Source organism: Vanessa cardui, chromosome 28, assembly GCF_905220365.1.
Source record: "Vanessa cardui chromosome 28, ilVanCard2.1, whole genome shotgun sequence".
In the NCBI taxonomy this organism is placed as follows: domain Eukaryota; kingdom Metazoa; phylum Arthropoda; class Insecta; order Lepidoptera; family Nymphalidae; genus Vanessa; species Vanessa cardui.
In genome coordinates this window covers 373,223-399,679 of record NC_061150.1, presented here as the reverse complement: position 1 = coordinate 399,679, position 26,457 = coordinate 373,223, and the positions used below count along the sequence as shown (strand labels likewise).

Genomic DNA, 26,457 nt, shown 5'->3' with positions numbered 1-26,457 from the left:
TTCAAATGTTGTCAAAATAAAACAATAATTAAATAATAATATAATTTATTATACACATTTTTAATAATACTGAAAATAATACATCTGTTTATATATTCGATTTATCATAGTTTATACAAAAAACATTAGTTAGATTATTGTTGAACTTCCATATATGTGTCTGGCACGGTTGGCAGATTTCTCTGAAAAAAAAAACCAATTTCTGTATTTATACAACAGTAACAGCCTGTAAATATACCACTGCTGGGCTAAAGGCCTCCTCTCCCTTTGAGGAGAAGGTTTGGAACATATTTCGTTGAAATTACAAAAATGAAGGTTTCACGATGTTTTCCTTCACCGCCGAGCACGAGATGAATTATAAACACAAATTAAGCACATGAATATTCAATGGTCGATATCCAGCCTGGGTGCGAACCCGCAATCATCGGTTGAGATGCACGTGTTCTAACCACTGGGTCATCATGACTCTATAGAGATCAGCTCAGCAAGATCAGCAAATTGTTAATATAACCTTTTTGGAAGTCGGTTGCGAGTCTCACCTCGTACTTCTCGATGGCGCCCTGTCGCTCGCGCGGCACGGCGTGCGCGCGCGCGAGGTGGCGCCGCGCGGCGGCGGGGCGCGCGAACGAGTCCCGGCAGAGCGGGCACGCGTAGCGGTAGCGCTTCCCGCGGTGCCGCTTGTACTCGTGCACCTGGAGCCTCTTGCGGGACTTCTCGCGCTTATTACATATCTTACACTGAAAAATTTACCCCTTTAAAGAAGATATATTCATTTAATTTTACATAATTAATACATTTCTACTACCATTACTAATCTAGGGGTAGGCCTTTTTGCAAGACGGCCTGCGTAGGTACCACCCACTCAACAGATATTCTACAGCCAAACGACAATTTTGTTGTGTTCCGGTTTAAGGGTGAGTGAGCCAGTGTAACTACAGGCACAAGGAACATAACATCTCAATTCCCAAGGTTAGTGGCGCTTTGACGATTTAAGGAATAGTTTTAATTTTTTTGCAGCTTCATTGTCTATGGGTAATGGTGACCACTTACCATCAGGTGGCCCATATGTTCGTCCGCAAACCTGTACCATAAAAACAAATATATTGTCTACGGACGTTGGTAAAAAATACATCTTTATGAATTAATGGAAACAAAATCTCTTTATCAGTAATTAAATAGCATTTATAAGTTACTTAAATACAATTAAATTATAGTAGTTTTATCTTCTTTAAAACGACAAATACTAACTCTACGCTTTTATAACTTCGATATAATCATGTTGTAAGCAATATATTATACTAGCTGAGACGGCAGCACTACCCCCTTTTACAAAAACCGACACCAACCCTAATTTACCCCCTTGGAGAAATAAACTAAAAAAAAGTAACCTATAATCTTTCCCCGGGACTCAAACTATCTCCATATAAAATTTCATCAAAATCGGTTCATCAATTTAAGTGTCAAGCTTTAATAAGTTTATATTAATATTGTTGGCATAAACAAGCAACATCAGGGTCAAGTCACACAACCTCCGTTTAAAAAAAAAAAGGCGGGAGATTCGTAGTTGACACATTGAGAATTGCAATTATAATTATTACGAAGCAATGTGATTATTGATGGTTATTTGTGTTGTAGACTAAATGTTTTTCTTTTGTGGTAGATTGATTGTTAATATAAATTAAAGATAATTGTTTTAGAGGTTAACCTACTTCCTACTTCTGGTTCTTAAAAATATATATATTAGGAAGCCAATATAAAATCACTACAGAATACTAATTAAGACATTAAAAAATAAAGAATTAAAAGCATAGATAATCATTACAAAGTATAAAACAAAGTCGCTCACCGCTGTCTCTATGTACGCTTAGATCTTTGAAATTATGCAACGGACTTTGATGCGTTTTTTTACAATAGACAGAGTGATTCGAAAGGAAGGTTTTTGTATATAATACGTGGACCATATAGTAAAGAACACTGATAATTTTAGAAGTTTCTACTGTGATGTCGTAAATTAACAAATTCTGTAGTATATTTAGTGTCAGCAATGCACCTGTGCGAAGCCGGGGCTGGTCGCTAGTAAATAATAAGGCAAAGACACTAGTGTTTGTCACTGACGTATACAGATTATAAAAAAAAATATTATTCTAATTTCAAACAAGTAACAATCACTAGTGTTCCAATAATAAAAAAAAAATCATGCAACTATTAAGCTACTGTCATACATTCGATATACTTTATGGTTATAGAACAATTATACGTCAATAACTACTAGTGTCAACGCCTTACCTTGTTACACTGATGTACCAGCTTGGGACCGATTGCTTTATAAATACCAAAGATTTGTATTTTATTTTCTATACGACTCACTCAAAATTGATTTAAGATTTAAAAAAAATTACATTTCATATTTAAAATGATTCAATTATTATTAATATTTATCTATGGCAACATTCTAGTATATAAAATGTTATAATGATATTCTTATACGAACACTGTATTTTAAATAGTGTCATATACGTTTGTTATACTATATTATATCATCAAAAATCGTTTGGTAATAATAATAATAAAAATAAAACCGTTAAAATATAAAACTGTCACTGTCATAAACATATTTAAATTTAATATGATAAATCGTTAATTCAGAAATTAATTACATTATATTTATAAACAGAAGTCATATGAGTAAAATCAAATTAATCCATTATTTTTTTAATTTCAATTCTAAAGCTGCACCCTGACAATCGGTCCCTGCTGGTCGTCGGGCAGGCCGTGCACTCGCCTCGTGTGGGCGCGGACCTTATTCGGTTTCTCGAATCTGTGGTCGCAGACCGGACACAGGTAGCCGTAGCGCTTTCCGGTGTGCGCGTTGTGTTTGTGAATTTGGAGGAATTTGCGCGACTTTAAACGCTTCGGACACATGTCGCACTACGGCAAAGAATATTCATTAAAATATTTGATAGTGCGAAAAATAAAGTGTCAAAAGAAATAAAACTAGCTATAACGGATTTGAATCTAATATTAAATCTCTAAATATTAATTATTTTTAACATCCCGACGTTTCGAGCACTTTACAGCGTTCGTGGTCACGGCTAGACTGTAATAATTAATATACGCGATTCAAATCCGTTATAGCTAGTTTTATTTCAATGTGTAATCGCGAAATTTTAAGACAACATTATGTGAACCAGTACGGACTGGAAACATCAAATAAAATTCGCCGGTTGGAGTACCTAAAAGTGTCAAAAGGCTATTTAACGCGTTTTAAAATCCATTTTATTCTATTAAGTGAAAGTTAAGAGAACGTTTTTGGGCAATGGTAGACGCATATATAATAAGATACCGGGAAATATAATCAATTTACAATTTTCAAAATTTAAAAAGATTAAAATTTATGTTATTCATTAAAATAGTACTTTTTAGAAAGAAACGCCTGGAGTTAGGCTCGGGTTCCATCACAGGACACTAATAGGGAAGATGTGATATTTTTATTTTTGTGTTTATTTAAAGAACTCCATATATGATAGACCAAAACTATATTAAAAAACCAAAACATTCTAATTTATTGCAAAAATGCGGTTTCAAAATTACATTTCAAATTTTCGCGCGAAAACGGACCCATATTTCGTATGACGCCACTCCTGTCTGTCACTGGCCCATTTATCGTACTTGTCCTCACTGGGTTTCATACTTATGCATTTTTTCTCGACTTTTGAGATACTTTTTTGGAACAAATTGTTGTTTGTTGTATTCGATACTGCGAAAAAAGCCGTACTGATGTATGTTTTGTGCCAATTTGTTCTTCTACAGCTTTCAAATAAATGGTTTTTGAATGGACCTTCTGACGCAAAACTGATATAAAAGTGGTTTCAAGCTTAAAAGAGGAATCTGGAGTCAGACAAACCCCACTTCCATTTTTATTCGAACTACGCAGTTAATTTTCGTTTGTTGTTTACTTTTTTTACAACTATAACCTCAAATAAGTAATCGTAACAGGAGTGACGTTACTGAACGCTAATTAGTGTTAGGAAATACGTTTCGTTTCACGTTACTTTAATTCGTAATTATTGTCAAAAAACAACATTATATTAAATATAAACCTTGCAGGGGCCCTTTGTTTATAATTTCTTTTTTTTTCGTTTTTCATTTTAACGGCAAATTTTTCATAAATATATATTTGCATGTTCCCTACTTACTGTAAATAACAGCATTGTTTATCTGTTTATATGAAAAGCACCACTATATATATGTGCTTAATTTGTCTTTATAATTCATCTCGTGCTCGGTGAAGGAAAACATCGTGAGGAAACCTGCATGTGTCTAATTTCATTGAAATTCTGCCACACGTGCATTCCACCAACCCGCATTGGAACAGCGTTGTGTAATATGTTTCAAACTCTCTCTTCAATAGGAAAGGAGACCTTAGCCAAGCCGTGGGAAATTTACGGGCTGTTACTTTACTTTTACTTTTTACGAACATTTGCAAATTTCATTTTTAAAGTTAATAAAATAAATCGAAGTGAAGGACTAACCTTCTCCTCAAAGGGAGAGGAGGCCTTTAGCCCAGCAGTGGGAATTTACAGGTTGTTGTTGTTGTTTTGTTGTTGAAGCACTGACCTGGAAGTTCTTCTCGGGCAGGTGTATGGCGATGTGCTGCACGAGGTTGGAGCGCCGGTGGAAGGTGGCGCCGCAGTGGTCGCACACGTACGGCCGCTCGCCCGTGTGCCGGCGCTCGTGGATCTTCGGAGTCACGAATTAAGGCCATTACACATGCGGGCAGCTGGGTTATTGTTTTTATTTCATGATATAGAATGGGTAACCTGATGGTAAGTGGTCTCTTTAGGGGACCATACCATTATATTTAGTCCCTAATTTATTTCTTTATGAAGTGGAGGTTAAGCGGGAGACAAAATAATAGTCATTGTTTGTTTCGGTATTTTACTTGGCGTGTTCACGTTATGATTTTTTAATACTAACTGAATACAGACTGAATATTCAATGAATACTCCATGATACACTACACACACTACTACAATTATTGTGTCCCTACAGTCTCAATCCATAGACAATGGCGCTGTAAGATATATTAATCATTCCTTGCATCGATAATACGCCATGAATCCTGGTAACTATGACGTTATGTCCCTTGTGCCTGTAGTTACACTGGCTCATTAAAACTGGAAGAATATCTGATGAGTGGGTGGTACCTAGACAGGCTTGCACAAAGCCCCACCAAGTAACCTGTTTAGATTGATACCATCCATTCAAAAACATTTCACCAAAACCACCACACAAAAAAATAAATCTTGGACAACATCACATACCTTACTCTGATCCCAATGTAGGTTTGAATGTAGTGACAACCTCCGTAGTCGAGTGCCTACACCAGGTTTCATGGGTACGCCTCTCCGAGGTCCCGGGTTCGAGTTTTCTATGTTGTCTCGGGTTAGGGTGTTTGTTGTCATTACTTCTGATCTTCCATAAAAAAAGTGCTTCAGCAAATCACATTAGGATCAAAGTAGTGTATGTGATGTTGTCCAATATTTATTTCTTTAATGAAAATTTGCCGACTATACACTCCAAGACTAGCAAGAATGCTAGCAAGAATCTTGTTTCTGAGAGTACTTTACCCAGCTCTTGGGAATAGGCTATTTGACTGGTTTTTAAAATCCATTTAATATTATTTAGTAGAGGTTAAGGAACCCAGTAAAAGTTAATTTTTTTTATTTCTAGTACATATTTTCCGAAAAATATCATATTAAAAATTCCATATTTAAACAACGCGCGAAAACGCTACTTGGACAATATGGCGCTGCAATCGGGTCGGTGATGTCACTTTGCTGTATTTTAATCTGTGGTACATATAGTAGAAAAGCATGGTTTACAAGAAAATGACTTCATCATAGGCCCGGCCAATCAGGAGCGTTTTGTGTCACGTGACAAACGTTTGAAAAAATGCATTTTTATTTATGGACTTTCGTTAGTAAATAACCATTTTCAAACTCATAATATACACTGATTACAATAATTCACAATTTATTCTTCGCATTGTCAGATAGCCTATTTACAGGGTGATGAATGAGCACTTACGGTCAGGGCCTCCTTCGTGGCGGAGCTGTATTCGCAGTAGGCGCACTTGTGAATGCGGCCGAGGCCGTGACGCGCGCGCTTGTGTTCCTGAAGCTGATTGTTGTTGCGGCAGCGCTTGCCGCACGACTGATGACAATCGGCATTAAGTCATACCGAGATGATAGCTAGTCGAAATGGCCCAAACCCAGGCAAGCACCGCTGATTCATGTGCTTAATTTGTCTCTATAATTCATCTCGTGCTCAGCGGTGAAGGAAAACATCGCGAGGAAATTTGCACGTGACAAATTTTATCGAAATTCTGCCACATGTGTATTGCAACCCGCATTGGAACAGCGTGGTGGAATATGTTCCAAATCCTCTCCTCAAAGGGAGAGGAGGCCTTTAGCCCAGCAGTGGGAATTTACAGGCTGTTGTTGTTGTAAATGGTTTTTATTTTATTTTTCTTGGTATAGGTTAACGGACGAGCTTATGGGCCAACTGATGGTAAGTGATCACTACACATATGCAATGGCTGTAAGAAACATTAATAATTCCTTTCAACGCCAATGGTCACCAACCTTGGGAACTAAGATGCTATGTCCCTTGTGCCTGTAGTTACACTGGCTCACTCGCTTCAAACCGGAACACAACAATACTCAGTACTGTTATTTAGCGATGAAATATCTGATGAGTGGGTGATACTGACGGGCTTGTACAGTCGGGTTAAGAAAAGGTTTGTCACCTTAAGATCTATTTTCGTGTGCTCAGTATGAGTGATCTGCTTACCAATGCTTTACCAATCGAGAATGACATATTGCGTCGCAAAAACACTAAAAGTCCAGCAAAGAGTACTATGTAAGTTTAATATTATATGCAGTTGTCAGTGTAGTGCTTTAGTTAAAAAAGGTACTAAGAGTTGACGACTTGATAAAGGAATGAATTAGAAAACTGACGAAGGTTTTCTTACTCTGACTGTACTTAAAGTGTTACAACTCACCTCACACACACAGTAGTTGGTGTGGAACCTCATATGGGCTTTGTAAGTGGCCTTCATCCTGAAATCTTTGCTACAAATGGTGCACTTGTATGACGTTGCATTCGGTATGATCTCTCGTTTCCTCTTCTCTGCCGAGATGTTTATCTGAAAGATTACCACAATATACAATATTAAAATGAGCTCTGCGATGCGAACTTCTTGGTGGTAGGGCTTTGTGCCTGTCGGGAGGCTAAGAACAGTACTCAGTATTGTTGTATTTAAAGGGACACTGAATCAGCGCAGCAAATGGTAAATATGTCTTATAGCATCATTGTGTTAAGGAGGCGGTGATCAGTCACCATGAAATGGCCTATTGGCACCAACTTGTTTTTATTAATAACAACCATATAACACCATGCTACAGAATAGAAAATCATAAAATATCAATCTAAACATTTTCAAGGAGACCCATAAAGAAAGCATTAAAACTTCACATTTTAGTCTTAAATGTTGTGGGTAGCTGTGTACTGATTTGACAAAAGTTTAGCTTTGATTCTCAAATATGTTGTATCTTTTAGCTACCACTAGTTCAGAAAGAAGATTCTACCGTAAAAAACCAACAAACAACTCAGTTATTACATACTTCTGGTTCTTTTTTCGGTGTGACATCATCGTTGCTGTATGAAAAATCAAGTTCGTTCTGAAAATCATTTTCAAAAACATCCTCATAACTAAAATCTATTTCCTCCTTCTCCGTTTCTTCTTTGGGACATTTATTAATACTCTTACTAGCTTTAGGGGTAAACTTCTTCTTAGATTTACCAAAATACTTGTTAAGAAGCGTCTTCTCTGACTTTCTGCTTGTCCGTCTAAATTGTAACGCCACATGCACAACTTCGATGCATTTGTCACAGATCTTTTGCGGCAGTCCATCGTTAACTTTTATCTGTAATTAATTGAATTTTATTTTTATAACAGAAAAGCTATTGTTTATCCAACTACAAGAGTACAAGTCAAAGAAACAACATTTGTCAATTAATTAATGCAATTAAATAGGTTGAGACCTTACATGAACTTAATAATAAATAATTCAATTATTATATATCACTGTAAGTTGTCATAAACTGTTAGGATGTTAATCTAGGAGATCAAAAATAATTCAGCTGCTGGATTGACGCCTTCAAATGCTTGCTGATGCGAGGTAATGTTTATTTCAATCAATTCTTAACTTTCTACTGTAATAACATGACTGAAAAATCAAAACGTAAGGTTCAGATGGTCCCAACTTATTTACATAATCATAATTTTATTCACATATTATATTAAGAAAGTAAATTTAATACTATCTAGTACAGTGGGAGAAGAAATTATTCATAGTTTTTGTTGAATATTTCGCTAGACTTAAGAGTTAAAAAAAATAAAATAAACATACTTCCAAACCGGTGACTAGTCGTAAGTCCTCAGATCGCTTTTTCTCACATTCTTTATTATGAAATATGGCTACGAGATTCTCTGTACTCATACAAGTCCTACAATAATCTGCATCCAGCACTTTCTTCTCAGGTTTCACGGATTTGATTGTTTTACGAACATATTTACGTCGATTCGCCATCCGATTCATCAACAAGAATACAGGTAACATTTTCGCTTATTCTTCTATTATAAACACATAAAAATCGTGGAAATAGACATATTCATTAGTTATTTAAATATTTTATGCTAATTAACAACATATTTTCAATAAATATTATGCATTTTGTGATCAAAACAATCCAATTTTATTTATTTGACAACTTATATTTTTAATTACCGGACAATCGTTGAAAATTGTCAAGCAAGGGCATTATGTTATACAGCCTACCGGTTATTACAAGCAACTTTTAGAGTATCCACTATCCAGCGATCACAACTCGTTATTAAAAGTGCCTTATTATTAAATGTTGTTTGGATATCATATATGTTGTTATTGCACCTGCCAGTGGTTAAGTTTAATGCAAGAAAAAAATGTCTAAAATAATATTGTATCACTGTATTGTAACGTTTACTGATTTAAAGTTATTTAATAATTGGCCATGAATTATTTAGTTATAAAGTTAAGGAAATAACTTTGTTGAATTAAATTTGTTTTTGAGCAAAGGAATGTTAGTAAAGAGTTTCTGAACATAAAACTAAATTAGTACGAATTTCAAAACAAAAATGGTCATAAGTTTTAGCAAAATAATAATGTTTATAGCTTATTTCAGTGGAATGGACTAGATTTACGTGTCATGAGATTTGCTAATAACTCATCTATATTGTGGACTCCTAAGAGTCTATGATTAATGTATGTTTATTTATAGTACAACGCAATTATTCTTAACTGCTTATTAAAAATTTATATTCCACAAGCCTGCGTTCTATCACCCACTCTGTTTCTTCTGCATATCAATTATTTGTTGCAAATCGAGAAAATTCACCGCTATGCAGATACCGATAGCAGATAGTGTACCGTTGTCACCTCATACACCGTCCACGCTAATATTTCTCGTCGAAAACGTCGATAAAAACCGGAACAAACTTGTCTCTGAAACCGAGTCTTCGTTAAACGAAGTCTCGAACTGGGGCCGGGCTTAATCTAGTTCATTTCAACTCCAAAAATACGCAAGTTTGCGCGTTAACCGCAAAAAAATCACCATTTGTCGTATCTCCACGATTTGAGAACATCCCGATAGCCGCTACAGGTAGTATCGGAATACTTGGTGTTGATATTTCGAGCCTCGTTCATTTCCGCGGTCAATTGGAAGACAAAGCCAAATTGGCTTCCAAAAAGCTCGGTGTGCTCATTCCCTAAAACTTTACAAGGCGTAAATTCGGCCACACATGGAGTAGGTACTGCTCTCACCTCTGGGCGGGTGCTCCCCAGTACCAGCTCCTTCCATTTGACCGCATCCAACGTAGAGCGGCTCGAGTTATCGACGATCAAGCCATTTCCGATCTCCTTGATCCTTTGGCTTTGCGTAGAATGTTGGATCACTCTGCATCTTCTACCGAATTTTTAAGGGGGATTTTCCGAGGAATTGCTCGGATTAATCCCGGTTGCTGAATTTCCCCTTCGGACATCTCGTCAAAATTCTAAGTTTCACCCGCACCACCTTGGTGTCCAAAAATCCACAACAGCGCGATTTCTTAGACATTTTCAGCCTCGCACAACCACTTCGTGGAACCAGCTTTCACCGGCGGTTTTTCCGAACCGATACGACATGGGAATGCAAAATTTTGATAACATGCAAAATTTGAGTTCCGTCGAAGTTCTAAACTCCATTTTCTCTAACTTTATTTTTTTGTTTCCTTGATTTGTCGTATCTTCGTTTAATCGAGTACACGTTTTTCTTATGGCAAACAAGCAGCTTACTTGATGACGAATGACTACCGCCGCCCATGGACAACAAATCAAATCAAATCAATTTATTCAAGTAAACTTCACAAAGAAGCGTTTTTTAATCATCAACAATTAAATACTAACACTGCAACACCGGGGCTTCTTGAGGGTTCCCAAGTCGTATAGATTCTGAAAAACCACCAGGCAAGCTAGTTCCACAAAGTGGTAGTATATGTCTTAAAAATCGCGCTGTATGGATTTAAGAACATCGAGGTGTTACAGATGAACCTTCAAATTTTGACGAGAATTCCGCAGATGAAGTCAGCAACCGAGAATAATCCGAACAATTCCTGGGAACGTTCCCTTTGAAAAATTCGGTAGAGGCTGCAGATTAATTCAAAATCTCTACGCAAAGCCAAAGGATCAAGCAGATCGGAAAGCGCTTGATCGATAAAAAGCCGCTTTGCGTTGGATCCGTCAAATGAAAGGAGCAGAATGTAGGTACTGGGGAGCACCCGCCCAGATGTGAGAACTCCAGTACTCTATGAGAGCCCGACTTTGCGCCTTGTATAAATGCAAAAGGGTCACTTAAATATCATAATTGTTTCATATTTTCCCACACAAACCAAGCTGAATCAAATTGATATTCTTCCTATAAAAGTTGACTATATATTAAATAGCACTTGGGATTTACAGAATTAAAAAAAAGCATGCATCGTTATAATAATCTTTATTTGTAATTATTTACAATATTTTTTTTAGTATCTGTGTAAAGTAAACTTGAACAATTTCTTTTAAATTCTTAACGTCAATATAATATTCAATATGGAAACACTGAATTTCTGTTATTAATATTTGATTCAAATGTTTACGTCAAATCCAATACGTATAAGAACTAGCGCGCACTGGTGACTTTTGTCACGATGACTTTAAAGTGTTTGTCATTGTCACGTCACGTTTCCAAAGTGGAGTGCGCTCATTAATAGAGACAGTGACAAAACATTTTCGAAATCGAAGTGTCATTTACCACTATCGATTTCGAAGAAACGGTGGTTCTCTGTGAACTCATGAGACTCGGCAGAAAAAGAAAGCGAAGAGAATACTGGGTACTAATTTCTTCCCACTCTTTTATTCACCTGAATATCTGAATACTCTTTATTTTTTTATAATAAAGAGCTGGTCTCTTTTCCTCTTCTTCTATTAGGACATCATTATGAGTATTGTCTTGACGAATGTTTACGTTTTGAATAGATGGTGACGCCATTTTGCGCGCGCCAAAAGTCGGCAGTCAAAGTGCGGATAGCGAAACACTGACGAAGAGAGTGACAAATTTGTCACTAGTGCGCACATTGCTTTGAAAGAACGTAAAGACGCTGACAGTTTCAGCACGGGCTTGCTCGCCGGTCGGCGGACACAAATGTCACCCAATTGTCACGGCGTAACATACGCGCAACTCCATACATTTTCACGGACTTGACAAGAGTGACGAAACAGTCACCGTGACAAAAATCACCAGTGCGCGCTAGTTAGTAAAAAAGTTCTTAGTAAAAGATCATTTCGAGGCAACATATAAACCTATACTTAGTACAAAATCATTGATATCAAAATATAATTACTTATATAAATCTTTGGTGATAACGTACGAAATATTTTAATACAAATCCTAAAGAAACGTGTTAACAATGGCCTACAGATTAAAAATGTATAATTTCGTCCGAAAAGATTCCTCAAGCCCCCAATTCTTAAGAACACTTATTCCATGTGCAGAAATTTTTGAGAACATGCATCTTTAACAAATAATTTTTCAAACATCAGTAAGTTTATTGAGGTTATATTCCATAGACTCTATAAATATGAGACTAACTTTTGTACTGTTTTTTTTTTTTGTTTGAGTAATCTCATAATAATATCATAATCATAATAATAAGTATCATTTCGGAATTAAATGAATGAATTAAACTGAGAAATATAAATCTTCAACGCTGTTTAAAAAAAAATCATATGTTAAACTATATTATATAGTGAGATTCAAGGTCATATAAAAAAATTTAACAATATATTTGTAAAGAAAAGTCTGGCAACACTTTGTCTTGTGACAAATCCTATTAGAATCCTCACTGACGTCTTAACAAGGAACAAGATCGTATAACATCGGAAAGTAACATGCAAAAATGACTCTTATAATTATATGTCTAAAGGATACTCGTCATGTATAATAAATTACTAATAGTGAGTCTGAGGGAACTCTTAATCCGTTGCAATATATGAGTCTGCCCCTTATAGCTATTTAAGTATTCCTGTTTAGCAGTAGACTAACTACTACTACTACTTTTATTTGTTGTGTGTGAGTGTGTGTGTTTGTGTGCCTGTACGTCACAAAGACCACATACCAATTAAATTTACATTTGTTTTGTTATAAGAGTCACATGTCATTTGTTTTTTAATAAGTATAACTAATTTATTAATCTACTTATATAATAATTATTGCTTCAATTGTGACTGTAATTTTGTGCCTTTACATGATATAATATTAATCCTAATAGGAAAAAACGTACACAAAAACAATAAGACACATTAAAAACACTTATCAGTATTAAAAAATAAACACATACTATTTGTGGAACATTGAAACTAACAAATTTTATATCCTGATAAAGTCTTATAAAATAATTTTTTTATATAGCAACATTATTTTCAGTTTGTTTACAATTTTAAATTAACAACATAATCATATATAATAACTATCCTGTTGTCTAACGCTTAAGAATTTGATTTAATGCGTTCATATCAAGACTTACCAAATCATCAGTTATCCTATTTACTGGTAAGGTTTACATCAAGTTGTGACCGATGGAGGAAGCTATTACAAGTGACAGCCAGCTTGTTTTAGAACTGGCAACCCATTGACAAGATAGTCATGCATAGATAAGAAATATGGGCATATATTTTAGCTGTAAAGTGGGAAGATGTTTGGAAGAATTAATTATCTACAATATTGAAGTTGATACTACTGTGACATGAAACCCGGGACCAAATTCTTGAAACCTCTACTGTCTTCGAACAAACTCTTCAAGAAGTACACCTGAAATGAGCTCAAATATACAAGATATATATAAAAAAAGTCTGTGTATATGCAGACTTCTGCAGAGATATGCATTCGTGTAATTTATAGTCAAGGTGTAATTTATTATAACCTAATAAGTGTAATATATTAAAACCTTCTCCTCAAAGGGAGAGGAGGCCTTTAGTCCAGCAGTGGGAATTTACGGGCTGTTGTTGTTGTTGTGTAATATATATGAATTTAGTGTGTACGCATTTATTATGGGCATCATCATCATCATCCTGCCCTTATCCCAATTTTATTTGAGGTCGGCGCAGCATGTCTTCTCCTTCCATACTTCTCTGTCGGACATCATCTCGCAAGTAACATTCTTTCTAACCATATCGTCTTTCACGCAATCCATCCATCGTCTCCTTGGTCCTCTACCTCTATATCCATCCACATCCATGCTCAAGGCCTTCCTCACAATGTGTTCCTCATTCCTCTGCATTACATGCCCATACCATCATAGCCGTTTTCCACATAACTTCTCGGCTATCGGTGTCACTTTCAAACTTCCTCTTATGTACTCATTCTTTACTCTATCCATTCGCGTAACACCATACATTCCTCTCAGCATTCTCATCTCCGCAACATTAACTTTCAGCCATCCCTTTTGTATGTTTATTATGGGCAGCATATCAATATAAATTGGAAGATGAATTATTGTGATTTGTCTTTTTTTATCGACATAAGGTATTCTTTAACAATAGCCTATTTAATTATGATATATCTTTTTTTTATAGAATAGGTTGGTGGACGAGCATATGGGCATATGGCCATTACCTATAGACAATGACGCTATAAGTGATATTAAATATTCCTTACATCGTCAATGCGCCACTAACCTTGGGAACTAAGATGCTATGTCCCTTGTGCCTGTAGCTACACTGGCTCAGCCTTCAAACCGGAACACAACAATACTGCGTACTGTTGTTTAGCGGTATAATATCGGATGAGTGGGTGGTACCTACACAGGCTTGCACAAGGCCCTACCACGTATTTTTTTTTTATTTCATATACTTGCAGATGGGATCATTGTCTATTCATATTAAGGCTACAAGAAATACTAATAATTCATTGTATCAGCCACACCATCGACCTTGGAAAATAAGGTGATAGTAGCACACTGATCCTTGCACAAAGCCCTACCACCAAGTAAATATCTTTGATTGTGTGAGTTATTTTAAATGGAATTTCTGACATATATTACCTGTGTTACACCAACCACCATCATGAGCATGATCTGACCCAGAGACCAAGACATTACCCTGAAAATATACACAATATAATAGTGTCATCCTAATTGATTTTGATCATAGCAGCCAACTTCAGGGGCCTACCAGTTACGCAGGACATATGATAGTATAGTACGGCACAAGTTACATATACCATCGGCAAAATTCGTAAAACCGATCACATCCGAAGTACGCTATCCCAAATTATCAATATTTATTTCTCATGCGAATATGATCTTTACACAGACGTAATAACTTGTAATATCATACGACCTAATTTATTGTAAATTCGACGCGTCGATTTACATGCACTCGCTGTCTCGGGTCAAACTGACGCGTCAGTTCGACCCGAGACAGCGAGTCTGACGCGAGAATCTATAGCGACGAATAGCGTCGAACGGCGCGATAGGGAGCTGTTTCTATTGGTTGTGTGAATCGGCAGTAATCGGTTTTGTTGAATTTGCCGATGCTACATCTAAGTTGCGTCGTACTATACACGTCTGCGCTACACATAGACAATCTATAAACTCTCGTAAGAGAATGGCAAACTCCACGAATAGAAAGAGTTCAGACGCATTTATAGACCTGCTTTCAATATCTAAACTCTGGAGAATTTTTCAATAGAAAATAGTCAATAACATATTTTTTTATTTGACCTGGAGTTTTAAGTCTGGACCTCGAGACCTGTGGCGTTACATCTTAAGCTACCAACGAGGCAGTTAGGGTAATGTTATACTGCTTTGAAATTTCTAAAAGACCACTAATCGTTATAATATGATTTGATTACATCCTAATAACATACTTATGTCCTACGTTAAGGAAAACATCACATGACACAAGCCTTGACACTAACTGTGGTGCAATAGGCTTCATAAATGAAAATTCCTACGATATAATAAAAAAACTTAAATAATTGAGCATATTTAGTTGGATCCTTTCCCCCTCTAAATTATTAAAAAGCCCGTCATAGAATCGTATTAACTAGATGACTTTGGAAGAACAGGATTATTGGGCAGTTACTGGATATGGAATATGTTCTCACCGGGAGCACATGTCCTCAGCGAGGTTCCTGTCCCTGGCCTCGTGCGCTGAGAGCAGCTCCTGCAGCCGCCTCGCTGTGGAGACGTTGTCTTTCAACTTGCTCACCGACTCGGATATATCTCTGACGCGCATCATGTACGTTTCAGCTGCGTTGCCTTCGAAATTGTATATTACTAGTAGACGCCCACGTTTTCGTTCGAGTTTCAGGGCGTTAGCTGTCATATGTCAGGCAAAAAGAGTAGCCTTTTTCCTTGGAGTTCATGTTTGCTTCATACCAAATTACATGAAAATCGGTTCAGCGGTTTCATCGTGAAAGAGCGACAGGCAGACAGAGTTACTTTCACATATATAATATTTTTTTTAACTCTGATCCCAATGTAAGTAGCTAAAGCACTAAGCAAAGCTAAGTGTTATGGAAAATCAGAAGTAACGACATAGAAAACTAACGGTAATCTCGGCTCGAATCGGCCGGGAATCGAACCCGGGACCTCGGAGTGGCGTATCCGCATGAAAATCGGTGTACACACCACTCGACCACTGAGGTCGTCACAATATATATTAATGTATCCACATAGTACTAACCGATATTGCTTTCCGTCCGTACGCTTGGATCTTTTAAACTACGCAACGCGTTTTAATGCATTTTTTTTAATGAACACAATGACTCAAGAGGATGATTAAATTTTTACTGAAAAAACTTTTTTTTATGTTACTCTTCTAATCCAATCATAGGACACTATACAATTATGAGACACGAAACGGCAGGTCATGTATCTACATTCAGCTCCAAACTGAGAAATTTTCAATAGTAAATGTACACTTCAGTTCAGCTATGTGGATTGGCTGAGCCGAGATGGCCCAGTGGTTAGAACACGTGCATCTTAACCGATGATTTCGGGTTCAAACCCAGGCAGGCACCACTATATATATATGTGCTTAATTTGTCTTTATAATTCATCTCGTGCTCAGCGGTGAAGGAAAACATCGTGAGGAAACCTGCATGAGACAAATTTCATAGAAATTCTGCCACATGTGCATTCCACCAACCCGCATTTGAACAGCGTGGTGGAATATGTTCCAAACTCTCTCCTTAATGGGAGAGGAGGCCTTTAGCCCAGCAGTGGGAAATTTACTGGCTGTTACTTTACTTTACTTTACTTTATGTGGATTGGAGTTCAGAAAAACAACTTTTATTAATATTTTTTGGTCATGTTCCCTCCTTTTTACAACCGTGACGTCTCGTAAGACTAACATCAGACCGGCAAACTTATATTACGCGGTACGTAATAAATGTATTTCATACTCACCGAGCTCCATTTCCTTATCGTCCTCATAATCCTTCTCACTCGTGTCATCGTTCTCAATCATCAGGTCGAAGAAGACCTGAAAACCAAAAAATATATAAGATCCTTGGTGGTAGGGCTTTGTGCTAGCCCGTCTGGGTCGGTACCACCCAGTCATCAGTTATTCTACCGTCAAATAACAGTACTCGGTATTGTTGTGTTCCGGTTTGAAGGGTGAGCCAGTGTAACTACAGGCACAAGGGACATAACATCTTAGTTCCCAAGGTTATAGAGAAAGGTATAGAATGCGCTTTAGGGGTGTATCAATATCGATATTCGAGCTACAAATCTTTTGCTTCCAAAGAGGCGTTTATTACGTTAGACGATTTAGAGAGGGAGGGGGTCAACCATGTCTTATGTGGTCTGACAAGGGGGTGGGAAGGAGTTTCGACAATCCTTAAGTAAGAATGATGAATTCAAAAATGCGCAAAGTTGAAATTATTTGAAAAAGCGTGGGAAACCGCACGATTTCCGTGATCCACTCGGATGGGTGGGTACCTTTAGAATTATTGCAATTATAAATAAAAAAATTAAAAAGACAGTTTATTTTTAAAACAAACATTAAAATGAACTAAACGTGTATTCATTTTTTTCCTTTTCATTCTTACGTAATGAAAAGAAGACCCTCCCTTCTTTCTGTCGGTCGGCCAATGCTTATCTTTCTTATAAAAGGGGGGGGGAGTGGGTCAAAAACTACAGAAAATAGTCTTTCGTAATAAATGAAAGGTCCCGTGTCCCAGCTGTGGTTCTCACGCAGGGCCGTATTTAGGGGAGGGCAACCGGGGCAACTGCCCTGGGGCCTCCACGTGAGAGGGGGCCACAATTTTCAGCAAGTTAACAAATACTGATATATAGTCAAATTATAATGTTACTATTTAATATTTTAAAAGTTACCGATACGAAACAAATCATAGCTTACTGATTGAAATAAAAAAAAAAACTAATTAATTCATAATAATATAATTATTAGTGTGTTCAACCTTCTGTTTGTCTAGGGCCCTCACTGCTTTGCGGCCCCGGGGCCTCCAGACCTTTAAATCCGACTCTGTTCTCACGGTCTTTTTACTAATAACCATCAAAAATGCCAATACTACAATAAATATAAACTTTACTCACAGTCTTTTCACTGAACGTACTGAAACTGTTGTCAAAACAGAACCTATAGTCCCCTTCTAGCAGTGATTTGTGACGGTGTCCATTTTCCGGTTTCTTGTAATCAGCTACGATGACTCTACCAACTGGATCCGACATCTGGAACGATATGTCCAACTCACCGTGTGTAGCGTCTATCACCTGTTGAAAAATAAAAGTCAAAAGTCAAAAACCTTTATTCAAAATAGAAGTAAAACTAATAAAATTTTAAATTAAACTAACTAAATTATTTTATTTTTTTGACGTGCTCGAAACGTCGAGATGTTAAAAAAAAAAAAAAAAAATTAATATACGCGATTCAAATCCGTTATAGCTGGGATCTTGTTGTAAAAACGTATAAATTGCCCCAAAAAAGAGATACATTGCCCCAAATAATTAAGAATTTTAGATAAACTAATACTAATTGGCAGACCAGCGTCACACATGTATGTGGGTAGGTCCCTGTACGAGTGTGCTGCGTGGGGGCCCCAGAGGCACATCCTTGCGGCGACGATGGGCGGAGACCACTCGCAACCGAGCGTTATCAACACCATGCTCGGTAGCGAGGTGTGCTGGTCAGAGATGCGCTCCTTCTGCGAAAGTGTCATGTCGCAGAAGGAAGCAGCGGAGCGGGAGCGGGAAAAAAATGCCGCCGCTGACTCGCTCCGCAGAAGACGATCGGGGAGAAGGAAAAGGCGCTACGCGCATCTTCCGCCTCAATAGGCGCCGTAGGGACCAGGGGGGGTCCCAGTACCCTGGGAATCCTCCCTAGCTGTTGAAGGCCCGTATAAGCGGGCCGACCGTCAGGGCGTCACGGTAGCATGCGTAAGCGATCCCGTGGCGTCCGCCGAAAGACGGCGAGGGTACCGCTGGTTTTTTAGTGGGTAAACCCGGTGTGCTTGGGCGCACTCGGCGTTCAGGGCTCCGGAGAGTCCCACACCCCCCCCCCACTTTCCATCACGTGGGGGAAGCGCGCAAAGCGTTTTTCCAGCGTAATAAAAAAAAAAAAAAAAAATGTATGTGGGTAGGTGTTCTGACTTTCAGGACGTTTAATTATGGCAACTATGGACTGCAATAATTAAATAGGATCATGAGGTTCGCGCATTTCAATTATTTTCTAGCTTAAACTGTGACGGAAAACTTTGTGTACTAAAAATTGTGTAACATATGCAACAGCACTCCCACTTCACCCCAGTCTGATGAAGAGTTCATGGAATATTTATAACATACTTAGAGACACTTGCAGCAGCTTTAGACATGAAGAAGATTATATCATTTAAGTCCTGCTGGCTACAAAGAAAAACTTAATGTCAGTAAATGTATATCATATGTATATCTGATTTAATGTTTATAATTTTAATGTTTATTATCTTGATAATTGCTTATTGTTTTCATAGTTTATCTTATAGACAAACTCAGATTAGTTTAATTCTATTAATTATATAAATTATCCTTTAAATTAAAATAAAATTGTAATTGCTGCTATTGTATATGTGTAATATCCTCCTTTTTTTCTTGTTGCTCTAATATTGTATATTAATTTATGAGTGGAAACTTAATTGGCTTGTGATTTAATTTGTATTTGTTAATATTAAGACTTATTATACTGTTTGTTTCCCAAATAAAATAAAATAAAATAAAAAATAAATAAAATAAATATTTTAAGAGTTTTAGGTATTGAATGAAAAAATTATGTTAATTAGGGAAGGTATAATTAAAAAAATTCACTTGGTGGTAGGGCTTTGTGCAAGCCCGTCTGGGTAGGTACCACTCATCAGTTATTCTACTGCCAAACAACAGTACTCAGTATCGTTGTGTTTCGGTTTGAAGGGTTAGTGAGCCAGTGTAACTACAGGCACAAGGGACATAATATCTTAGTTTCTAAGGTTGGTGGCGCATTGACGATTTAAGGAAGAGTCAATATTTCTTACAGTATCATTGTCTATGGGTAATGGTGACCACTTACCATCAGGTGGCCCATATGCTCGTCCCACAACCTATACCATAAAAAAAAATGTACATATACAATATAAGAAATCAACTGAATATACAAAATATTGATACAATACTACAGATAGAAAAAAAATGGGTTAAGGACATATGATATTATCAGTGAGCTCTCAGTATTTAGATAATGTGTTCATATTTTACTCTTAATTAAATACTGACAAAAAATATATTCATTGATGTTATATGTATATTGTAAATGTCGTATTGTTGAAATTAAATAATATAAATAATAAATAAATATGAGACAACATCACATACATTACTCTGATCCCAATTTAAGTAGCTGAAGCACTTGTGTTATGGAAATCAGAAGTAATGACGGTACCACAAACACCCAGACCCAAGACAACATAGAAAACTAATGGTAATCTACATCGACTCGGCCGGGAATCGAACCCGGGACCTTAGAGTGGCGTACCCATGAAAACCGGTGTACACACCACTCGACCATGGAGGTCGTCAAATTAAAATTGTAATTACTGTAAAATTGTAACTTATGATAGTGAGACCAACTTATTAGCATGTATTATCTTAAATATATATACTATTAGTTACAGTAAGGATATAAAGGCATTTTTGTTTATTATTAAACATTTCAGATTCAGTAAAATTTTACAATAAGGATTATTTTATGGATTTCGAGTTCTGGTGTTATTTCGCAACGAGTATAATAGAACGATATTTAGTTAAAATGTTCGTGTCATTTCTATTAACTCGAATAAAAACAGTTTTGTAATAGGCATGTATCCACTAAGAACAAATGGAATGGATTAAATGGTCAAAAATTTTATTTTTGTGTTTAGTTTCAGAAATATAAATTAATTCAATGAAATATTATAAGATTGTTTATATTTTTACGAAACAAAATATGTAAATTTAGGCATTAAGTCACGTGACATTGAACACCAATCAGGAAGCGTTACGTCATCCCGTGCCAAACACCATTGTTGTTGTGAGCGTCAGAGTTATTGTTTCACGGTTTAATCTTTTGTCGTCAGTTTTATTTAATTAGCCAAACCATTATTTAGAAAAAGAACATGGAATCTGGATTCACGAAAGGAAACAGCAATAACTTGCCCAGGATTGACGTTGTTATGCTTGGCAAGTTTTTCGCATCAAACAGCGACTTCTGCTCATCGGAATTTCGCAATGTTAAAACTTCGATGTAAGTATACAATAGTGAAATATAATCATTATAAGATAAATCCTCAATTTTTCAATAATTTTATCTATAAAGCGTTATTTATTGATTGGTATAATAATTACAGTATTGACATATTTTAAGGTTAGAAATACAAAGCAACATATACAAAAATGATACTTTTACATGTTAACTACTACTTTAGTCTTTACTTTTACTTACTTCCAGCTTGTCTAGTTGTAAAACATAATAGAATAATAAATCAGCTGCTTCTCATAACGTATAGATCGTAAGATCCAACCCCAGGAATCCTATTATGGTTGGATGGATGTATGGATGTTTGCTACTCTTTCACGCAAAAACCACTGAAGGGATTTGGATGGAACTTGGTATACATATAGTATATATCCTGGAAGAACACATAGGATAGTTTTAATCCCGAAAAAGCAACGGGAACGGGAATTATCGCGGGTGAAACCGAGGGCGTCAGCTAGTTATAAAATATTTTGGAAACCATGTCAAAGGCAATAATACTAGCCAGCCACTCTCAAACTTTAGTCAAATATTACAACTGTTTTTCACTGTAAATGTTAAAAAATGGGATTATTGTACCTACATACTTATATTAATATATTTAATTTCAGGTCCTCACGAGATTCATATGGAGACGATGCTGTGAGCTATGTACAAGTGAAACGAGAGGGTAAACTGTGTACAGTGAAGTGCAAAATATGCCCGGAGCATAAAATTCATGCAAAATTATATAACTGTACACTTATTTTAGATGAAGAAGAAGAAAATGTTCTCTCTGTGAGGTGCGAAGACTGTGTAGCTTCCCAGGGGGGATGTAAACATGCAATTGCATTTCTTATGTGGATTCATCGCAGAAGTGAAGAACCTTCCTGCACTTCTATCGAGTGTTACTGGAAGAAGTCAAAACTTTCCAGGGTTGGTAGTAGCCTTAAATACATTACGGCCAAAGAACTTTCAAAGGGTAATCCTGTATTTCCAGGGAATTCATCTGCTCTCAAGAAGTTTTTACAAGAAGCTAAGAAGAGAAAAATTGCAGATTGTGAGCTTTTGAAATATCAACCCACACATTGTGTGAGTGATGTAGAAGCTATTTCAATGCACCAACTTGCATATAGTCACAAAGAGAAAGATGTGGAAGATTTTTTGGGAAAAATACAGATAGCAGAGTCTGTAATACAGAAAATAGAGGAATTAACTAGGGAGCAATCAAAAAGTGCACTTTGGTTCGAATTAAGATATGGTCGAATAACTGCTTCTAAAGCATTTGAAGTAAGCAGATGCAAAACAAGTGATGGAACACTTATAGCTGTCATACTTGGTGGCAAAATACCCGACACGCAATCTATGAAGCGTGGCCGCAGTTTAGAAGATGATGTGAGGAAAACTGTGATAGAGAAATTAAGAAAACCAATTTATAAATGTGGTCTCTTATTGAGCTCTAAATACCCAATGATTGCAGGTTCCCCAGATGGAATTTTTGAAGATGGCATTATAGAAATCAAATGTCCTCTTAATGAAAAGACTTACAAGAACTATGTTAAGAATGGACAAGCCACAGAAAAATACAACGCACAAATGCAAATTCAAATGTACCTATCACAAAAGAAATATTGTTATTATTGTATAGCTGACCCTGACTATCCAAATAATAAAAAAGTGAATATAATAAAGGTATCATTCAACCTTACTTATGTTGAAGATTTAATTAATAAGTTAATAAACTTTTGGAAAATAAACATATACCCTTTATTATATCAAAGTGTAGAGTAAGTAAATGTACTTATATGAAAAGGAGTGTTTATTTAAATAAAAAACTTTTTATTGAATTATAAACTAGTTTTATTTTATCAAAGAATCTTGCAAATTAACAAGCGCACATGCTATGATAATCATGTCATCTAGTAATTTAATAAATTTAAAATTAACACATGCATGTGGCTTAAGCATATAAAATTCACGTAAGCGCCTAATTACTCTTTCTACGTGAATTCTAAGGCTTGCAATCTGTTTTGTAACTCTTGCTTGGTTCTTTGTCATTTTTACCCCTGTTTCTACACTAGGAGGTCTTACCAGAGTTACATTAGCTTTCTGTAGAAATTTCTCTACATGTTTAAATCCCCTATCTGCCATTACTATCATGCCACTTTTTAATGTTTTTATAAAATCACACGATTCAACTATACATGTGTCAGTTGTTCTCCCTCCAAATCCAGGAGAAATATAATTTATGAGTCCATTTGGTGTGCATGATATCAAGTACTTAATGGTATTTGCCTTTTTATACTCTGACCATGTCATGGCCTGGTTTATGGCCTTCGACGGTTTTTGCACCTCTATCTCAAGGCAATCTATGATACAACTGACATTATTGTATCTGTGTCTAAAAGCCATTGGTAAAGTCCTTTTTATCAAATCTTTATCAAGTTCCACAATAAAAGGACGCATCAAACTAGCAATTAGAGGTATGTTTTTTAAAAATATCTTACTTAAATTTGCTGAAGTTGTTCCATATTCGTCTGCCAGCTGATTAAATGTAACATCTAATCTTATCTTGTTTAAACATAATAATAAATGATGTTTTGGAATTTTTAGCTCATCTTTTAAAATATCAATTAAGTAATAACAGTTACTGGGAATACCAAGATACAAGCGTGGCTTTTTTTCAATTTTTTTAATTGTGTACTCCAACATCATATCAGCTTGACTTTTTCTTTCTTCTGCAATCAATTCACTATCTGAAGATGACTTCACTTGCAAAGAATGTACGGATGATGAACAACTAGAAGATGGCTCGCATGGTGTATATAAGGAAACATCACTATCTGAGTGCACTTCCTCAATCAACCTTTTTTTTTTAATTTTGTTCAGGTTTGAGCCAGAAGGATATAATTTTTTAATGGTCTCATCTTTAAATGGGGATGTAAAACTCGATGTTACTGATGGCTTCAAGGGTGACAATGCCTGGCTTACTGTTTTTATTCGGGTCTGACTTGCTTTGCTCCTGAACTTGTGTGTGATATGTACTTGAACTGATTTGTCCACTTTCTGTTCACATAAAGGTTCAGGCTCATTCTGTCTGATTGTATGAAAATCTGAAAAATAAATGAAAGTAATTAGTTTCATAATCATTACTGAGAAATTATTGTAATGACAAATGAATGCAATATGTAATCTATTATACTTAAATCCTCACAGAGGGTGAATCAGACTATCAATATGAACAGCTCTTCCTATAGGACCAAAGCTGAAATTTGGCATTCCCATAAACCTTGCCGATGGAACTAGCTCTTGTATTAAAATGTAAAACAAATAATTGAGTTCTCAGCATTGGTCCCATAGGAAAAGTTGTTCATATTGATGGTCTGAGTCACCCTCTGAGAGTTTCTTAGCATAGTTGATTACACATTGCATATTTAAACATACCTGAGCTTGTATGTGGAATATCTTTGAGACTTTGCGAACAAGTTTGTTCTGGATTTTCCAGACGCTCCATATTTTTTTTTGTATTCTCTTCAAGACACTCTGCTATTATCTCCATTCTCTTTTTTTTTAACATAAATGGTCGTTCTGTGCTGCTACATGTCCGTTTCCTTCTGTCTTCCTGACATTCAAATTTACTTGGGGTACATCCTGGTTTCAATAGCACTTTTGATACTTTTCCCATGATATGATACTCAGTATAATTGAGCATATCATTAGGTAACTACAAAAAAACAAGAAATGGTGCTTATTGTGTACAATAAATAATGTGGGATAACAGAACTCCATGAAAAACCTTTACTAAGATCTAACCTTAAACCATATTTACAAAAATTATGTAAGAAAAATAAATATCTTTTTCTATAATTACGTGTTCGCTGGATTGCATTTTATTTAATACTTACATCGAAATGGTCTTCACAAAAGTACATTCTTGAAATTGATGATAAACAATTTGCATCATTTCGCCTTGCAAGATTTAGCCACTTTTTCCTTACTTCTGCGTTGCTTGGGACAAATATAAATAATTTGTTTGGCGTTTTAATGCTTGTGCTTTCACACTGGGGCACCATACAGTACTTATAATACGACACATCCATTTTTTATCATGAAATATCAACAATCACCATACACAAACAGCTGTGTTTTGCACGGGATGACGTCACACTGACGCCATGACAGTTTTGAGCATTTTCGGTGGAAAATAAATGTCATTTTTATAAATGCAAAATACAAATTGAAAATCGATATATTTTCAAAAAATCATATTTTTTCCATGTATAATGGATACTCAGGTATATTAATTAGCAATCAATCAAATTTAGGCAACTACCCTATTCTAAACACACACATTGTACACATTTAATGGCGTACTAAATTTTAATTACAAATTTAGTATGCCATTAAATGTGTACAAGCTTATCAAATGAAGGTATTTATAGAAAATTAATGCTGATTCGTCGTTTCGATAGTTATCAGTGTTTTTATGTTACAATTTAATTGTTTTATTACTGATAAGAAATATTTAAGGTTACCTAATGTCTAAATAAAATGTCACCTGATATTCGACATCAATTGCTTCATTCACGGTCACTTTTTGATAAAAACACTCCATTTTCCCGGCTTGGACACTGAAAGTCATGTCTTTTTCATATGCAAAAACAACACTGAAAATAGTTGTTAGAAATATATACCGCATTTCGTAGTTCACTTCTACCGAATCACGAAACGAATCTTATGATTTCCAAAAGTGACGAACAGAGTTATTTATAGTATCAGAGCGATGTTTATTATTGAAAAAAATATAAATAAGCAAAATATTTGTTATACAAACAGTATCCGCTGTCAAACTGAAAACGAATAATGGCGGGTGTAAGGCCGGTAAAGTGACGTCTAGTTGACAAGAATTCGTCCAGAAATATTCGGAGCTATTTAATTATTTTAAATCATTATAGAAGAGAAAAGTAATAGAATACTAATGTTATAATATTATTTATACTAATTATATAACAAATTATATTATTAGCAACGCGCTTTC

At 35.9% G+C, this 26,457-nt stretch overlaps 4 protein-coding genes across 5 annotated transcripts; 1 reads left to right on the top strand and 3 right to left on the bottom strand.

Moving 5' to 3' along the window:
- Window positions 1-134: 134 nt before the first annotated feature.
- On the bottom strand, window positions 135-8,764 carry LOC124541552 (zinc finger protein 718-like). The gene is made up of 7 exons (XM_047119470.1): window positions 8,478-8,764; window positions 7,689-7,991; window positions 7,067-7,210; window positions 6,091-6,216; window positions 4,618-4,740; window positions 540-737; window positions 135-182 (listed from the first exon to the last, which is right to left on the bottom strand). Exons 1-7 carry the CDS (start codon window positions 8,685-8,687, stop codon window positions 135-137), a joined length of 1,152 nt encoding a protein of 383 aa, XP_046975426.1. The 5' UTR covers window positions 8,688-8,764.
- Window positions 8,765-13,120: 4,356 nt separating this feature from the next.
- LOC124541433 (transmembrane emp24 domain-containing protein 5) lies at window positions 13,121-26,282 on the bottom strand. The gene is made up of 6 exons (XM_047119303.1): window positions 25,978-26,282; window positions 18,242-18,418; window positions 17,090-17,165; window positions 15,784-15,937; window positions 14,717-14,774; window positions 13,121-13,485 (listed from the first exon to the last, which is right to left on the bottom strand). The coding sequence occupies exons 1-6, from the start codon at window positions 26,116-26,118 to the stop codon at window positions 13,411-13,413; spliced, it is 681 nt and encodes a 226-aa protein (XP_046975259.1). The 5' UTR covers window positions 26,119-26,282; the 3' UTR covers window positions 13,121-13,410.
- On the top strand, window positions 21,045-23,266 carry LOC124541432. 2 transcript variants are annotated; one of them, XM_047119302.1, is made up of 3 exons: window positions 21,045-21,431; window positions 22,052-22,110; window positions 22,192-23,266. In XM_047119302.1, exons 1-3 carry the CDS (start codon window positions 21,304-21,306, stop codon window positions 23,208-23,210), a joined length of 1,206 nt encoding a protein of 401 aa, XP_046975258.1. In that variant the 5' UTR covers window positions 21,045-21,303; the 3' UTR covers window positions 23,211-23,266. The 2 variants fall into 2 exon arrangements, with proteins under 2 accessions (XP_046975258.1, XP_046975257.1); XM_047119301.1 differs by having other exon boundaries at window positions 22,052-23,266.
- Window positions 23,280-25,743, bottom strand: LOC124541431. The gene is made up of 3 exons (XM_047119300.1): window positions 25,325-25,743; window positions 24,864-25,143; window positions 23,280-24,532 (listed from the first exon to the last, which is right to left on the bottom strand). Exons 1-3 carry the CDS (start codon window positions 25,517-25,519, stop codon window positions 23,280-23,282), a joined length of 1,728 nt encoding a protein of 575 aa, XP_046975256.1. The 5' UTR covers window positions 25,520-25,743.
- Window positions 26,283-26,457: the final 175 nt, after the last annotated feature.

Coding starts and splice junctions, on each gene's coding strand:
- LOC124541433 (XM_047119303.1), bottom strand. CDS start 26,118: ATGCGGTATATATTTCTAACAACTATTTTCAGTGTTGTTTTTGCATAT. Junction 18,419..25,977: donor CAATTGATGTCGAATATCAG/GTGACATTTTAT, acceptor ATTTTTCAACAG/GTGATAGACGCTACACACGG. Junction 14,775..15,783: donor GCTGAGGACATGTGCTCCCG/GTGAGAACATAT, acceptor GTATATTTTCAG/GGTAATGTCTTGGTCTCTGG.
- LOC124541431 (XM_047119300.1), bottom strand. CDS start 25,519: ATGGATGTGTCGTATTATAAGTACTGTATGGTGCCCCAGTGTGAAAGC. Junction 25,144..25,324: donor TTTGTGAAGACCATTTCGAT/GTAAGTATTAAA, acceptor GTTTTTTTGTAG/TTACCTAATGATATGCTCAA. Junction 24,533..24,863: donor TATTCCACATACAAGCTCAG/GTATGTTTAAAT, acceptor TTTATTTTTCAG/ATTTTCATACAATCAGACAG.
- LOC124541552 (XM_047119470.1), bottom strand. CDS start 8,687: ATGTTACCTGTATTCTTGTTGATGAATCGGATGGCGAATCGACGTAAA. Junction 4,741..6,090: donor CCACGAAGGAGGCCCTGACC/GTAAGTGCTCAT, acceptor GTGACTCCGAAG/ATCCACGAGCGCCGGCACAC. Junction 738..4,617: donor TGCCCGAGAAGAACTTCCAG/GTCAGTGCTTCA, acceptor TAAATTTTTCAG/TGTAAGATATGTAATAAGCG.
- LOC124541432 (XM_047119301.1), top strand. CDS start 21,304: ATGGAATCTGGATTCACGAAAGGAAACAGCAATAACTTGCCCAGGATT. Junction 21,432..22,051: donor CGCAATGTTAAAACTTCGAT/GTAAGTATACAA, acceptor ATTTAATTTCAG/GTCCTCACGAGATTCATATG.